Here is a 17,029-nt window from a genome sequence, read left to right on the forward strand (position 1 = left end):
AGATTTTTTTGTAAGACCTGTAATGTTTTAACTAAATGCTTTAATTTTTATAGGTGAATTTGTACACTATTACATTGACAATACAAGGTAATGCCGCGTTCAAGTTAACGCGTCTCCAATGCTGATTAATTATAGCAGGACAACGTTAATCCAGTTTTTTGTGGCGCGAACTCATCGAGATACCATATTCGACGAAAGATAGTTAGAAAACATAAAACCCACGCAATTTTAAAAGCTGAGGAAATGTAGCGCGCTATGAGGTTTTCATAAATTAAGATACACACGGGCTCTTGAAGGAAGCATAACGCTCAAGGTTGTTTAGGGCTTCCCAGTGACGTCATCACGTAGAGCCGTCCATAACGGACTTGCAGCTGTTCTGACAAACAATAACAACAGCGGCGAGCGCAATCTTAAGCGAAATAAAGTGCGAATACTGTATTGATTTTCTGCAGTAAATTATCATTTGGACGTTGTCTTGACAACAAGAGACAAGTCTGCGGGCGTCTTGTCACCGACGTTCCCAGTGAAGTAACTCTGGCCTCCGCTTGCTCCTCCAGCGACTCGGAACCGGGCGGAGCTTCGCCACCGCGGAAGAAAGTCCGAGTGTCGTCGGCGGAGGGCGTAGGAGAGTCCGAGGCTTCTGCCGGGAGCGCGGGCCTCTCTGCGGCTGTTTTGGGCTTCGCTTCTCTCCCGAGCCCCCGCGCTATTTCTGCTCTTTGCCTCAACCTGCACAGGGGCACTGACACCAGCGTTTATAACATGCAGGCCAACGGGGCAGGACAGGGACAAAATTCCGAGCTGTCCTGCCTAAATAGCGCCCAAAACGGCGAATCGTCAACGGTCGGAGGAGCGCATTCAAACGGGCTGCTGTCCTCCACAAACAACGGCACTGTTGTCACTACAAACAACGGAGTCCCGGCACCGGGCAACCCTGCCACCTCCACCGCCACGACCTTGGGCTCAGACACAGGCTCAGGCTCAATGAAAAAGAAGAAACGGCTGTCTCAGTCTGATGAGGATGTGATTCGTTTAATAGGACAACATCTACACGGGTTAGGGCTTAAGTAAGTAGTTGGAAGTCGTTTTAGGTTTAATGCGAAACCGTAGATTTAACAGTGAATCTGTTGTGTCAAGAAAGCGAAAAATACATGTTTTGTATCTCTTGATGTTTATCAAGTCTTCTAGTGGGAAATGAAAATATGAGCAAGATAAACAAACCTGCGAAAGAGGACACAGGGGGCTCCATTTTGCAGAATGCAGAAAGACTACAAATCGGCACACTTCGTCCATACCTGTTTTTCAAGCACAATCAATTTTAGACAGTGTTTTCATTTACACCATCTAGATCAGAAAATAGATACTGGTAGTGTGTTTGATTTGCAGCTTCACAATCTAGAGTGTCTTAAGTGACTGCATTTGATATGCTTTTGATGTAGTAGTTGCTGAATTGATTCAGTTGTATGGTGTATGCCCACCTCAGTGATATTCTCTGTTGCCATGGGGTATTAACAGCAAACTGCATGTGACTTCATTCTACTGTTATTGAACAACCAATTTCAGTAAATTATACAAGTCCTGTTTGTGTTTTTACATCATTCATAAGGGAGATGTGTTTTTATCATCAATGTGTGTCAGTTAAAATGGGTAAGTAAATAAATACATGTCAATATCCCTGTTTTTCTTCTTCTTTTCCCAGTCAGACAGTGGACCTGCTCATGCAGGAATCAGGATGTAGACTTGAGCATCCAGCTGCTACTAAGTTTCGCAACCATGTAATGGAGGGAGAATGGGACAAGGTAATAAAAACATAATCATGTTGATGCCTTGTTCTGGCAGCAGATCTCTGATGTGCTTTTAGATATTGTTTTTTGTTGTTGTTGTTGTTGTTGTTGTTTAGTAATTTTAGTATTGTGGTGTGGAGACACAGATCATCACATTATGTACATTAAATGATGGACATAATTCATGCTTATTCTCCTTTTTAGTTTACCCTGTGATTGGGTTTAATAAGTCGTATCTATTTGTAAACTTAATGAATTGTCCTATTTTAAAAAAAAAAAAAATTTTTCACCCCCCATGGTAGGCTGAAAGTGATCTCAACGAGCTGAAAGCATTGATGCATTCACCGAATGCTATTGTGGTGAGAAAGCAATTTTTCCACACATGCTTTTACTGACAGGTATTAATCTTTTATATTAAGCTCTGCCGCTTGTTTGAAGCATCTCTTTTTCTACCTCTGTTTAGCGGATGAAGTTCCTGCTCTTGCAGCAGAAGTATTTGGAGTATTTAGAGGATGGGAAAGTTTTGGAGGCACTACATGTTCTCAGAGCCGAATTGACTCCTCTGAAATACAACACAGAGCGCATCCATATTCTTAGCGGGTATAGTACTACTGCCTTTGTGTTGCACACTTGTGTTGCACACTCCGTTTCTGGATAGTAGATGTTGCTTGTCATAACGTCGTAAAATAACAAGCGCAACCTTCAATTGAGCTGAGTTTCTGTTATACATAAGTCATTTTAAAACCATCTAACTAACGGAAACTTAATGATGAAAACTGTGATTCTGGCTTTAGCAGTGATATCTGGAAATTATTATTTGCAAGGTTGTCATGCTCTTGTTATATGTCTTACCAAAATGTGTGATGAAGAATATGAGAATAGAGGGAACATGTTGTAAAAACATTTGTTGGATGCTTAGCTACCTGATGTGCAGCCATTCTGATGATCTCCGAGCCAAGGCAGAGTGGGAGGGAAAAGGGACATCTTCTCGCTCCAAGCTGCTTGACAAACTCCAGAGTGAGTGCAGCGTGCACACACACACACACACACACCCGTAGCGTGCGTACACACACACACACACGCACACACACACATATATACATATATATACACACACACACACACACACACACACACACATACATACATACATACATACACACATACATATACATATATATATATATATATATATATATACACACACATACATACATACATACATACATACATACATACAGTGCCCTTCACTAATATTGGCGCCCTTGGTAAATATGAGAAGAGTAGGCTGTGAAAAATTCTTTGTTTAACCTTTTGATCTTTTGTTCAAAACATTCACAAAAGTACTCTGCTCTCATGGAAATAAAACAATTGCAAACACAACACAGGTTTATCAAAAAATAATCTTTGTTGCACACCTATATTTAACAATTATTGGCAATACTTTGTGCTACCTCCCTTTACCAAGATAACAACTCTGAGTCTTCTCCTATAATGCCTGATGAGGTTGGAGAATACGTGGCAAGGGATCTGAGATCATTTCTCCATACAGAATCTCTCCAGATCCTTCAAATTTTGAGGTCCACACTGGTGGACTCTCCTCTTCAGTTCACCCCACAGGTTTTCTATGGGAACTGGTATAGCCATGGCAGGACCTTAATTTTGTGGTCAGTAAACCTTTTTTGTGTTGATTTTGATGTATGTTTTGGATCATTGTCCTGCTGGAGAGGCTTTTTTCTTGAAACCCTTCCGAACTACTTGTGGTGATGTTGGTGACTTCGGATTGTAGTTTTGGAGACTTCCTGACCTCAAGATGCAGCTAACTTCTGCAATTCTCCAGCTGTGATCCTTGTAGATTTTTTGGCCACTCATCCAGTTCCAGGTTGAGTCACAACATTTCCAGTTGACTGGAACTTCTTAATTATTGCCCTGATGGTGGAAATGGGCATTTTCAGTGCTTTTGCTATATTCTTATAGCCACTTCCCATTTTGTGAAGCTCAACAACCTTTTCTGTACATCACAGCTATATTCCTTGCTCTTACCAATTGTGATGAATGACTAAGGGAATTTGGCCTATGTTTTACCTCATATTTATACCTATATTGTGTGATACTCATGAGAGCAGAGTATTTTTGTGTATTTTTTTAACAAAAGATCAAAAGTTTAAACAATAAAGACAATTCTTCACAGCCTTCTTTACTCATATTTACCAAGGGTGCCAATATTAGTGGAGGGCATTGTATGTACACATAAACATCATCTTGTGTAATTAATTGCCATTTCCAGTTCACATAGTATTGTGTATTATGTATGTATTATGTATCATGGTTAAACAGTTATATTCCTTCCTCCTCCCTTTCTTTATTTTATCTTCTTATCTCTCTGTCAGTGCCATGTAATTTCTTTTAGCCTTTCACATTCAGGGTTTGGGTCAGTATCATTTTAATTCAGCCATCTCAAGAGACAAAATGAATTCAGAAGACATGTTAAATAAATAATGATTTAAAGAAGTACTGTATTGTAGATAAGTTTAGTTGATTAACTGAATTCAGTGAAATCTCATGAAGTGGCTGAGTTGAAAAGGAATTGACCATAACCTTGCCTACGGTCTGTAATCAGCTACATCTCCATACTTTCTCTTATTTGGCGACCTGCCATTCCTGTTCGATCTCTCTCTCTCTCTGTATCCCTCTCTTATTTCTACAGCATATCTGCCCCCTTCAGTGATGCTGCCTCCTCGCAGGCTACAGACTCTGTTACGTCAGGCTGTGGAGTTGCAGAGAGATCGCTGCCTCTACCACAACACCAAACTGGACAGCAACTTGGACTCTGTGTCTCTTCTGGTGGACCATGTATGCAGCAGGTAAATGTTCTATCTCTCTTTCTTTTTTTTCTTTAGAGCTTCATATCAGTCTCCCTCCAGTTTTAAATAGAGTTTTAGAAATCTGTATCTTGTTTCTGCCTCATTAACATTTGTCTTGATTTTGTGATCTTTGTGGAACATCCTATTGGTGATTCTATTTTAGTTTTCTTGCCCATGCCAACTCTCATTTATTTCAGCTATGGATGCTCTACAGATGGCCCCTCTGAAATATGTTCTCTTTATCTCCAGGAAACAATTTCCCTGCTACACTCAACAGATCCTGACAGAGCACTGCAATGAAGTCTGGTTCTGTAAATTCTCCAATGATGGCACCAAACTGGCCTCAGGTTCCAAAGACACTACAGTTATTATTTGGCAGGTCGACCCGGTGAGTGTGCCTCTTCAAAAATACATAAGAATATCATGTATAATAGCATCTGTAAATAAATATATACAACCCCAATTCCAACTTTTTTGAGACGTGTCATAAGGTAAAATTACCTTATTTTTTTTTCTTAAAGTGGTACATTTCCTCAGTTTAAACATTTTATGTTTTCTATGTTCTTTTGTGAATAACATATGGGTTTATGAGATTTGCAAATCATTGCATTCTGTTTTTATAAACATTTTACACAGCATCCCAACTTTTTTGGAATTGGGGTTGTAGATACATGGATAGAAACTGTAAAATTCTGAAGACTATTTATAGAGCAAAGAAAGGGAAGGTAAACTGTTTGGTTGTCTGTCATGAATATTCAGGAGACGCACCTACTGAAGCAGCTGAGGACTCTGGAAGGCCATGCCTATGGGGTGTCTTACCTGGCCTGGAGCCCAGATGATGCATACCTGATAGCTTGTGGCCCAGATGACTGCTCAGAGCTGTGGCTCTGGAATGTTCAGGTGCAGCCTTACCCAGTACAGCTACAAATGCCGGGTGTATTTCCCCACCTCTCTCCTGATATTCCTGGGTTAGGCTTCGGAACCACCGCAACCCTAACCAGGATAAAGCAGTTACTACACATGAAAAACTGCTCATCCTAAATCTCTATTATTGTCTTTCAGACTGGGGAATTGAGGACAAAAATGAGTCAGTCCCATGAAGACAGCCTGACAAGTGTAGCCTGGAACCCAGATGGAAAGCGCTTTGTAACTGGGGGTCAGAGAGGGCAGTTTTATCAGTGTGTAGGTAGTCCATGAGTTGTATGTAATAATGTAACTGGAAACAAAATTTGGTCAGTTACTGACTACTGTGTATCTACATCCTTTTTTTAAATCATTTTTGACTGGGTAGGATCTAGACGGGAATCTGCTGGATTCGTGGGAAGGAGTTCGTGTTCAGTGCCTGTGGTGCTTGAATGATGGCAAAACCGTATTGGCTTCAGACACGCATCAGCGTATCCGGGGATACAACTTTGAAGATCTGACTGACAGAAACATGTAAGGGCATGACATTACCCTTAGAACCAGTCTGACTAGAAAGGCTGTCCTCGATTTCTATTCATAAGTAACTGTTCATTGTGTTTCACAGTGTGCAGGAGGATCACCCTATAATGTCTTTCACCGTGTCAAAGAACGGCAGATTAGCCCTTTTAAATGTTGCGACTCAGGTACTCCTTTTTATTCAATGTCGTCTATTTCACAGCTGCATGCCTGTATTTTAGATTGGGCAGAAATAGCAGTGTTGCTCACTCTGCACTGTTGCTCTGTGTAGGGAGTTCATCTGTGGGACCTACATGATCGGGTACTGGTGAGGAAGTACCAAGGTGTGACACAAGGCTTCTACACCATCCACTCCTGCTTCGGTGGCCATAATGAAGACTTTATTGCCAGTGGGAGTGAAGGTAAAAATGTCTGAATGAATGTGCAGTAAATCACTTCTGTCTACGCATAATGCCTTGAAGAATGTTAATGAAGTAAATCATGAAGAACCTGCCTTTATCCGGGTCATGGAAACTACTCATTTCTGATTGGCAGACAGAGTTTTTTTCTCCCCTCTAAAGTAGACCTGGCCAAAAATTTAATCCGTGCATATTATGTAATCTGATTAATCATTGTTTTGGCTAGATTTATAGATTGTGCTAATATTTTCCTTAATACCAGTTTTAAACACTCCCTGCGCACTACATAATCCCCGAATGAGCAGCAAAGATGCTTTTCTCTTTTCTGTTCTGATGCTGACAGGAACAATTAACTTTTAATATTTACCATTAGCACAAATGTTGAACTCATCTAATAAAATTTGATTAGAGGTCTGCCTTAGCATGAGCTTCCAACACAAGCAGCAATAACAATAAATAAATAAAATAAACAAGTATATTGCTTTTTAAACTCTGTGATGTTCATAGATTATACTGAGTGACTTTTATTGTTGGATATTTTTTGTTATTTTTCCTCACGTTTTATGACTTCGCCTAATATTGATGTTGCATGTGATCTACACTACCGGTCAAAAGTTTAGACACTCATATTTTTTACCCACATATTAGAATAATAATAATAAAGTCATCAAAACTCTGCAATAACACAAATGGAACTATGGGAATTATGTTGTGGTAAAAAAAAAAAAAAATCCCAAATAAATCAAAATAATTTAGTATTTTAACGGTTGGCATTTTCTCAACCAATTTCTTGAGGAATCTCCCTGAGATGCTTTTTAAACAGTATTAAGAGTTCCCACCTCATACGCTGGACACTTATTGTCTGCTTTTTGGAATATAAGTCATCCATTTAAAAATATATATATATTTTTGTAAATAAAATGTTAGTTTTATAATGAAAGAAATGAATGTTGGCACAATTATATTTTTGTTTACAACACAGATTTCTGACATTTAATTATACATCTTCAGATCAAAAGATTTTTAATATCATGAGAAACATTTCAGTCAAGTGTCTCCAAACTTTTGACCGGTAGTGTATAAGTCTAGTTTTAATTATGCAGAAAGCAATTGATGAAATGTACTAAACAGCTATCGTTCCTTTTCATGTCAAGTCTAATAGTAAGGTCTTATATAATAGGCCTCCCCATTTAAAACAAACAAACAAACAAACAAACAAAAAAAAATATATATATATATTTATTTTAGACCACAAATTGTACATCTGGCACAAGCGCAGTGAGCTGCCAATCGCCGAGCTGACAGGCCACACACGCACTGTGAACTGTGTGAGCTGGAACCCAGTTCTGCCAGGACTCATGGCCAGCGCGTCTGATGATGGCACTGTCCGCATCTGGGGTCCTGCTCCCTTCACTGAATCCCAGGAGGCAGAGAGGCTAGGTGGTAAGAGCTCTGTTAACCAGTTGCACCACCAATCTATGTAACTATGTGGACATTATATGAGCATTCTGTCATCGTTCTGTAGCTCATGAATGGTGAACACTTTTAAACAAAATAAAATAGCCCTACATTTCTCCCTCCTCCATAGAATGCTGTAGCATGGACAGTTGATATTGGCCATGGATCAGGAGGAAAATCTGAGTAAACACTGCAAGAAATTGTGGATGAATGAAGTAAAAAAAAAAAAATGCACACTGATCTTGTTTTTTTGGAGGTTTACCCCCCATAGCAACGGAGAGGCTGAGCTTACGCAGTAAAATCGGACCACTTGAATGAAACTCGCCTGGCTGCTGGCCTTTAGCCCTCTGACCTGCGTGGCTTCGCTCAGGAGGCTAACTGACCTCAGTCTGATGTCTGAGGAGCTGCAGCCTCACAAAACACACCAAAATTATTATTTATTACTCTTATTATTTATTGCTGTGTATCAGTTGAGGCATCAGGATTAAGTTGTAGTCACAATATGTTCTGTGCTTTACAATATTCACTCAGTGAAAAAATAATAATAATTTTATGATGAATATTTTAATCAGTTTAGCTGATATGATTTTGCTAGAGACCCCTGAGGACAGCAAGGGTTTGGAGATTTTGGAGGGGTCCACTAAAGATTGTCCATCATATCTTTACCCTTATAAATATTGTGTTTTTCAGGCACCCGTGCAATGGTGTGCCTGAGAGACGTTTTCACCAGCAGAATGTAATAATCTTCCATGTTCCATGACAATAATTTTAATTGACTGAATTTCAGCCATTTTAACAGTTAGATCAGACCCATTTCAATTTCTGAGTTTCTGACACTTTTTTTTCCCCACAAAGTTGATGGTACTTTGTTTTTTAAAGTCTCTAATTATCATTTATGTGTGAGGGGTAAGTGTGTGAGAGGTGATGCAGCTAGACCGTGAGGGGATAAGGTGAATAAGATTTATCCTTACAGCATTGCTTGCTATGGGCCCGGGTAAGACAGGAAGTGTAATATCCCATAAACTGACCTTACTTGAATCTATTAATCTGTAAGAAAGGGACATCAGTGAGGCTCATCAATGACAATTGGGATTAGACGCCCATGGCCGTTCTCTCTTATCCGCATGCTCCTTGTTCCCTGCTGTCCTCTTTGGGGGACACCATATAAGACTTGGACCTTATTTACAAGGTTATGAGCACATGTAAATATCGACCATCATAAGTGCAAGAAACAATGCTTTCCCTTTGTAAATGGCTAATAGGTGTTGGTCATATTTGGATTGTTATTGTTATTGTAGCAAGTTCACCGTTCAGCTTTTCAGTGAATTAATTGGGTGTTGATTTAAAAAAAAAAAAAAAATCAGTTGTCATGTATGATGGGGCTGAATTACAGTAGGTGTGATTTTGTATGATGCTCAGTGGTGTTGAAGCTGGTTGAGAGGAATACAGTTCAAGGGTAATGTAAGCAAGCTAGGGCCTAAACAAGCCTTCAGATCATTTTTCCTTAATGTTTTGGCTTACTGCAGTATCCATCCTAATGTACTAATCCCCTTATGTCAGTCAGATGTCCTATTTAGATAATTTTATCTTGATTTAATTTTTTTTAAAACATTGTTTAGATATACAATTGAATAATCTTCACAGTTGTTGGATTTTTCTCATTTTATTTAACTTAATTCATTGTTTATGTCTAAGGTTATATTGCTTCTTTTTGTTTTACTTATTATTCCTTCAACTATAATAGAAAATATATCTTCAGAAGTGGCCTCTTTCTTAACTACCTTTCTTTTTCTTGATGTGATGTTCTTATACTATACAGAGTGTTACAGTCTGGTCATCAAGCATAGGGAACTTTGCCTATTATGATTTGCTTGTAGTATGTGCTTTCTATGTGTGTGTATTTTATGGCATGTATTATGACTGGTCAAGAATATCATTTAGACTGAACATATCTTTCCCTCCAAACGACATACGTTTCCACCTGCATCAGGTAAGCTCCTCTGTACAGGTTATCCCTCCCCTCACCAGCCAAACCTGTCCTGTCACTGAGGAGTGACACATGCACACACGCACGCGCGCACACACACCTTGCACATGCACACCTTAGGTCTAATGTTAAAACACTGTATCACCAACATTATTTTCAATATTCTGCATATGCAAATGACCTTTTTTGGTGACTTTGTATTTCATTTTCAGAGGATTTGTTTTTGCTTTCCTGTGCTGTGAAAGCATGGCTGTGAGCCAGCACGTTAACCACATGGCCCGGGGTGCAATTACTGGGCAAACAGTTTGCTTTGCATCAGGTTCTGAAGGATCTGTTTTGCATTTAACTGTGTTAATATTCTAAGTGATTGTACCGTTATGTAATGTGTAGGAGAAGTCTTACATATGCATATTTTCAATAAAGCATTCAGGGTTTTAAAAAACAGAAAGGAAAAAAAAAAAGACGAGTCACTATCAGTTTATTGGCTTTCTGCAATGCACACCCTTGATGAGATTTACAATGAAATTGGATTGCTTTTGGATTTAAAAAAACAAAACAAACAAAAACAATTCTTACAGTCATGTTTTCCTTTTTTAATTTCCATGCAGTTTTCATTTATTGTGGTGCATTTTGGGGGAAGACAGTATCACAATATAAAGGAATACTGCCATGCCATTGTAGGCTAACGTCTATATAAAAGACAAATCGACCAAATCTCTCCAGTGACACAAATTAAACGCACCAGTTACCACTGTTCTTGCTCACAATATTCCACTTACAGTGCTGTGACATAATGAATTATCCCAGGTTTCTAAATCACTTTCTCATTGGACATTGCAGCTAGGAAGAAATAGGCTTGTGTAGAGATTTTAATTAATGACCCTGTCATGGGTTATTTTAAAGCTGCCAAATGAAGAGCACAGACTTGAGCTGGCAGCTGAGTTGGTGTTTCAAAGATAACTAAACACCATGTTGGTGGTGGTTCAAGTGAAAGTAAATGTGAGATAAAGAAGGGAAAAACCTGCAAAATCCCTATCCATCCCAAAATACCTTGCAGAATTCTGGGCCATAAGGGGTAGACCGAGTCAGTCCGTGAACTAACAGGCAGCACACTTCAGTCTTTCTGGCTATGTGGATATTTGTCCTTTTATAATAAGAATGTGAGGGAAAGCTGTTGGATTCTTTATGGCTCTCTATCTCTGTATTTCTAACAAGAAAATGTCTCCTTGTGTTGTAGATAATCACTGCTCTTGAAGGAACAGTTTGTGATTTTTAGAATTCTCTGCTGCCTTTAAGGCAAACTGTAATTGCAATGAAATGATTTACCTTTCTCCCAAAGAGACCCCACAGGCTCTGCTGAAACTATGTATGCCTCATATGTTGCATGTTATGAGAAGGTTGTACAGCTAGAAGATTTAAACTATTTTTAAAAAATACACATAAATACAATCATGAAGCAAAGAAACTACCCTGGTGATATTGGTGTCTTTTTAAAAAAATATCTTTGAAATTACGAGTATGACTACTGAGAAAAATAAATAAAAACTCCAAACTGCACCTTCAAATAAACACAGGGATTACTCTTGAATAGAAATACAGCATCATGATCAGTCATTAGCATCATTCCTGATTTGTGGGGTGTTACTTTGATTTAACACTAAGACTGTGCCTTGAGTCCCCCCCAAAAAAAAATAAAAATAAATAAAAATCATAGATTAGGGCAATGTCCAAGAGATATGTCCAGCAAGTAGAAATGTAACTGTTTTGCAATGTTATACATGACATACATTAATAAAACCAGGGCTTTTCTGCTGTTGAGCTAGTCCCAACAAGATGGAAAGGTAATCAATGTGAAACAGACATACAGCATGCATGAAACAAGAGACCAGAAATGCTAGAGCTAAAGTTATACCATATGTGTTTTAGACAGAGCACTACCATAAAAAATATACTGCAACCAGTTATAACGGCATAGCAGCAACTCCCGGCTTATTACCCCTGAGCATAGTGTTTTTCATTCTAACTGGACTCATCCTTATATAATAATAATAAATGTGAGAATGGCTCACACTGACAAATTGGGTCTTGATAAAGGAACTGATAACATTTGTTAAAATGAAAACCAGGAGGAACAGAGGTAACCAAGGTACACCCAAAACATAGGAATAATACTGCAGAAAACAGGGACACACAATCTTGGCATAAATCGTAAGGGAAAAACACATGTTCTGACTTGATCCAAATGAATCCATTAATTTAAAATGTGCTTATTACAGTTTGGAATCATTCGTAGTAATAACATTAACCGAATGACATTACAACATTATACACAGAGCGTATCCCAGCAAATTACAATAAAACATCCGCCGGGTAAACAGCTGGACACGTGTACAATGATGGCATGATTAAGACAAGCGTGTGGAGACATGATATGCTCACCAGCAGGAAGCTTATCGGTTGCTCTGATGAGTCAGTGAGATTGTCATATTGATTCAGCCCTGAGAAGCAGCGCATGATGTGAGCAGTGCTACAGCTTTAGAGCCTTTTGCAAAAACAGTGAAATTAAGTAACTACACAAAGCCTAACTTCGAAGCAAGTACACAAGCAAAGAACACATAAGAACACCAGTCATTCAAGTGGATTATTTCAGTACGATGATTATAGTCAGGAGGATGACGTGTCTGATGGAGTGTGGGGTTGTTTTTTTTTAGCTGTGAAAGATAACCGTATTCACAGCACAAAGTGGACAGTTTATGGTTTGGCAGTTGATATTCTTGCATCTCTGCAGCATCAATCATTGATCAGTGCCAGGATCATGCTGGAAGTGAAACCAGAGACATAGTGAGTGTGTTAGTGAGTGTGACTCTATCCAGGCAAGGGGCTAAATGGACAGAGGTTAAACCAGGAGGTAACTGGTACAGAAACCCTAAACAGACAGCAGGGTCCAGTTACTGGATAGCTACTGTTTAACTTTTCATTTGAAAAATAAACCCTGCCTACTAGCTGTCGTTTAAAAGGAGTCATATCCTGATTTTTAACAGTTTCCTTTTGTCTCAGTGTGTAATGTATGTTTGTACATGTAGAAGCTCTGCAAAGTCACAAAGCTCATAATCTCCCCCAAAGGGATTTATTTGATCTAACAGAGAACACTGCTCCAGGCCAGCGCAAAGCGCCTTGTTCGAAGTCCAGATTTACTTCCGTAACATGCCTACGTCACGGCTGCACTATCAGCGTAATCCCACCCAAAGGCAGGCATCAAGAAAGAAGACGAGGCTCCAGTGAATTCAGGTGCTACGCCAAAGAAATGCTGTGGGTTTCAGTGTGAAAGCAAAAACCCTGTTTTGCCTTCCTAAAACGGACGAAATTAGGAATCTGTGGTTACTTTATTTATAACGCTGTTCCTGAGCGTTACATCCTGAATGTTCGCTTGTGCTCAGCGCATTTTACGGAGGACAGCTTCCTGAACCTGGGCGAATACATGGCAGGCTACTGCTGAAAAGTGGAGCGATGCCCACTTTGCTCGGACAATCTTGTGCTTCTGAATCAGAACCTGTAAGTATTCAGTATCTGCTACTGACTTTTCAAATGCGGAGTTGGGTGTTGTGGCCATGAGCTCAGTTGTAGGCCTCGGCTAACATGCTGGCTAAAGTTTGCTAAGTTGCCTCCGTTTTTTAAGTGTTTGTTTGTATGTTGATGGTCTGACAGAGATGTTGATTGTAACTGCTGTTATTGTATCTTGAAACTATATCAATCGAATCACAAGAATCTTAGATTTTCACAGATGTATCGCATGAGTACCGATGTACACACAGCGGCTGTGTACAGCATAGTTAGTCGCGCTGGCGGGGTCGGAGTTTACATCATATCCGAAAGGTGAGAGAGTTACAAATTAAAACTTTACCAATGTGAGACATTCTGCTCAAGTCGTCTTCGCAAAGTTGGTTCTGGTTTATCATCTACATTTTCTGAATCTGACTCGGGCTTAAACTGATACGATAAAACCGATGCTTCGGAGCTTAGAATTGCTTTGGAAGCCTTGGAGGCTAAAGCTAACCCAAGGGGCATTACATTTCCTGCATACTTGAGGTGTTTGGCCAATCAGAGCACTCTGGGCTTTTTGAAAGGAGGAGCTTTGGAAAAATCTAAGAGTTTCAGGCAGCCAGGGAATAGAGGTACTGCAATAATGTACAATATGTGACAAATAATGTGTTTGTTTTTTTTTAACAATAAAGCATGTTAACCTATTCTATTACACCCAATTAACAACATAATGAACTGTGTAAAAATCATGATATGACTCCTTCATCTCATTTCATAGACGTTATGCATTATTCTTCATTTAAAACAAAGGAAATCTGTATGTTTACACTTTATACAATATTTGTTTATCCCTTCAAAACAACAAAAGACATACAGTGCCCACCACTAATATTGGCACCCTTGGTAAATACGAGGAAAGAAGGCTGTGAACAATTATCTTTAAAAAAATATATTAAAAAGTATTAAAAGTGTTAACTATAGGTGGATTCTCCTCTTCGGTATTTGTGAATTTTTTTAACAAAAGGTCAAAAACTTAAACAATAAAGAGCAGTCTCTGCTCATATTTACCAAGGGTGCCAATTTGACCACTCCTAGTTTAACCTTAAACATTCAACAAGTACTGATACACTACATGGCATAAAGTTTGTGGACACCTGACCATCAGACCCATATGTGGATTTTCCCTGAACTGTTGCCACAAAGTTTGAAGTGCACAATTGTCTAGAATGACTTTATATGCTGTAGCATTACAGTTTCCCTTCAATGGAACCAAGGAGCTCAAACCTGCTCCAGTACGACAATGCCCCTGTGCACAAAGCGAGCTCCATGAAGACATGCTTTGCTAAGGTTGGTGTGGAAGAACTCGAGTGGCTACTCAGAGCCCTGATCTCAACCCCACCGAACACGTTCGGGATGAACTGGAACGCTGACTGCGCCCCAGGCTTCCTCACTCGATATCAGTGTCTGACCTCACTAAAGCTCTTGTGGCTGGAGCACAAAACCCCACAGCCACGCGCCAACATCCAGTGGAAAGCCTTCCCAGAAGAGTGGAGGATATTAACAGCAAAGGGGGACTAAATCTAGAATGGGGATGTTAAAAAAGCCCACATACACACCAAAGCTGACAATTTAAAGGTTATTTAGTTCTTGTGCTCGGAAATGCATTTTCCTGTGGTACGTTTTTCTCATCTTGCTGAATTTGTATATACATTCCTATCCAACATGCAAGAGATTAGAAATGACTACTATTATCATTTACCTGTACAAGTAGATGAAAAAGCAGAGCAGGTGGAAACCTAATTTGATCATGGCCTCCTTCATATGGGACTTTAACTGTCCTCTGTTGTGGATCTCTGTTGGGTCAAACACTCCCATGTTACCCATAGGAACCTTCACATATCTTGTAAAAAGAAAACACGTACAGTTTAGCAACAGTTATTTTTATTTAGGAGTATTACGTTAGTCAGTTTCCCAAAAAGCACTCTTCTGACAGCTCGTACAGCTCACCTGTAAACATTCCACGATGCCACAGGTACATTCAGGAGGAAAATAAACCAGTGCATGGAGACTAGCATTAGCAACGTGGCCAGAGCCTGGCCAATTAGTTCGGGTATGACCCACTACACACAAAGAACAAATAATGATTAGTCTTTTTATTAGGCATCATCACAGCACACCACACAAACAACATACACGTTAAGGAAGGCAGTTTGGTTGTGTTTCATTTCTGCTGTTAAATGAAAGTAACCTGGGGATCTACAGGACAAGTAAAAAGGCCACTTTTAAAATTTGAATATTTAAATACAAGGAGTTAGGTCACTTTCCTTTTCCCAGTGCCTTTACATTTCACAGATAGTAAACACAAGATTAAACCTGGGACTAATTTAAGATTAATGAAACAGGGAGGATCCGGTGCAGGAAAAACATCAATAAACATGTGTAGTGTATGAACCAGCATATGTTTTACAAAGGAAAATGAACTGGAAGGCAAATGAGAAGTGCTGGAGATGTGGAGCTCAAGAAGGGAAAAGGGTTGAACCCTGACTGGTTAGACATGCATTCCTCCTCCTCCTCTATGTAATGGAAATTCTCAAGAACACGTACTTTGTTTAGCTTCGAACAGCAAGCTCGGGCATTAATGTAGTCACATTCAAGATCAGATAGAGTGATTATCTGCACATAGAGTTAAGGTCAGTTATCGCTCACCGTTACGTGGAAGAAAAAAAAAGAAAGCAAGCTGTAATAGGACATAGGAAGTTAGCTAAAACCCCGTCAAGTCAATCAGTTCATTCATATAGCAAGGTACAGTTCAATAAAATCTATCAACTACCTTAAACATCACGGTCCTTTTACGCTCGGATAAAAAGTATCATGTTGAATATTTAACTTCAGTCGTATTAATAAGGACTTGTTCAGACTAAAAGACCTTGAGCAATGTGGCTTTTCGCAACGCCTCTGCTTGTGAGCCGCCTCAATGCTAACGCAGTAACTAAAACTGCAGGCTAGAATGTTCTCAGTGTGTCGACATGGGAATTTAAACACAGCCATTCTACACTCAAGTAAAGTGCGGTGAAAAGGATACAAAGTACACAGACAAGAAAATCAAAGCGCAACAGTCGACCAACGACAGGATAAACACAGCAGCTTCCATTTTCAACTTCCCAGCCCGCGCCTACTTCCGGTTAAGAGTTCTATTTCCGGTTGGGTTTTTTCTTCGCGCCGCTGCACTTTCTAGGAGTTACACAGCACTACTGCCACACAGTGGCCACAACTCGTTACTGCTATGTTAAGGTGAGAGGCAGACGTTATTTAGACGTACTATATCTCATATATCAAACTGAAACCACGACAGTTCCTGTTTCAGGGGGACATTTTATTTCTTAACACTGTCTGGTAAAATAAAATAACTCCAAAAAGATAATTCCTTTTCGTTTTGTAGCCAACCTCGTGGAGGGGCTGAAAAGTGTAAGAAAAATAACCGGCTCTTGTTTGGCATTATGGTATGTTTAAGATAAAACAAAAGTAATATTTTCCATATAGGCTATAATATTTGCCTAGCCC

At 39.4% G+C, this 17,029-nt stretch overlaps 2 protein-coding genes across 3 annotated transcripts; one reads left to right on the forward strand and one right to left on the reverse strand.

The window, feature by feature from the left end:
• The first annotated feature begins 331 nt into the window (after window positions 1-331).
• wdr26a (WD repeat domain 26a) lies at window positions 332-10,993 on the forward strand. 2 transcript variants are annotated; one of them, XM_053682969.1, is made up of 14 exons: window positions 332-1,064; window positions 1,697-1,796; window positions 2,084-2,140; window positions 2,245-2,381; window positions 2,701-2,798; window positions 4,489-4,645; window positions 4,895-5,033; window positions 5,405-5,545; window positions 5,708-5,827; window positions 5,937-6,082; window positions 6,174-6,252; window positions 6,357-6,486; window positions 7,732-7,926; window positions 8,072-10,993. In XM_053682969.1, exons 1-14 carry the CDS (start codon window positions 760-762, stop codon window positions 8,092-8,094), a joined length of 1,827 nt encoding a protein of 608 aa, XP_053538944.1. In that variant the 5' UTR covers window positions 332-759; the 3' UTR covers window positions 8,095-10,993. The 2 variants fall into 2 exon arrangements, with proteins under 2 accessions (XP_053538944.1, XP_017331936.1); XM_017476447.3 differs by having other exon boundaries at window positions 7,732-10,993.
• On the reverse strand, window positions 10,390-16,679 carry cnih4 (cornichon family AMPA receptor auxiliary protein 4). Its single transcript, XM_017476465.3, has 5 exons — window positions 16,551-16,679; window positions 16,073-16,141; window positions 15,476-15,588; window positions 15,228-15,368; window positions 10,390-12,746 (listed from the first exon to the last, which is right to left on the reverse strand). Exons 1-5 carry the CDS (start codon window positions 16,617-16,619, stop codon window positions 12,719-12,721), a joined length of 420 nt encoding a protein of 139 aa, XP_017331954.1. The 5' UTR covers window positions 16,620-16,679; the 3' UTR covers window positions 10,390-12,718.
• Between the last annotated feature and the right edge of the window lie 350 nt (window positions 16,680-17,029).

The sequence above is a fragment of the Ictalurus punctatus genome, chromosome 1 (assembly GCF_001660625.3).
Source record: "Ictalurus punctatus breed USDA103 chromosome 1, Coco_2.0, whole genome shotgun sequence".
NCBI lineage: Eukaryota > Metazoa > Chordata > Actinopteri > Siluriformes > Ictaluridae > Ictalurus > Ictalurus punctatus.

Coding starts and splice junctions, on each gene's coding strand:
- wdr26a (XM_017476447.3), top strand. CDS start 760: ATGCAGGCCAACGGGGCAGGACAGGGACAAAATTCCGAGCTGTCCTGC. Junction 1,065..1,696: donor CTACACGGGTTAGGGCTTAA/GTAAGTAGTTGG, acceptor TTCTTTTCCCAG/TCAGACAGTGGACCTGCTCA. Junction 6,083..6,173: donor GATCTGACTGACAGAAACAT/GTAAGGGCATGA, acceptor TGTGTTTCACAG/TGTGCAGGAGGATCACCCTA.
- cnih4 (XM_017476465.3), bottom strand. CDS start 16,619: ATGGAAGCTGCTGTGTTTATCCTGTCGTTGGTCGACTGTTGCGCTTTG. Junction 15,589..16,072: donor GCTGTTCGAAGCTAAACAAA/GTACGTGTTCTT, acceptor CTTTGTGTGTAG/TGGGTCATACCCGAACTAAT. Junction 15,369..15,475: donor GCATCGTGGAATGTTTACAG/GTGAGCTGTACG, acceptor TCTTTTTACAAG/ATATGTGAAGGTTCCTATGG.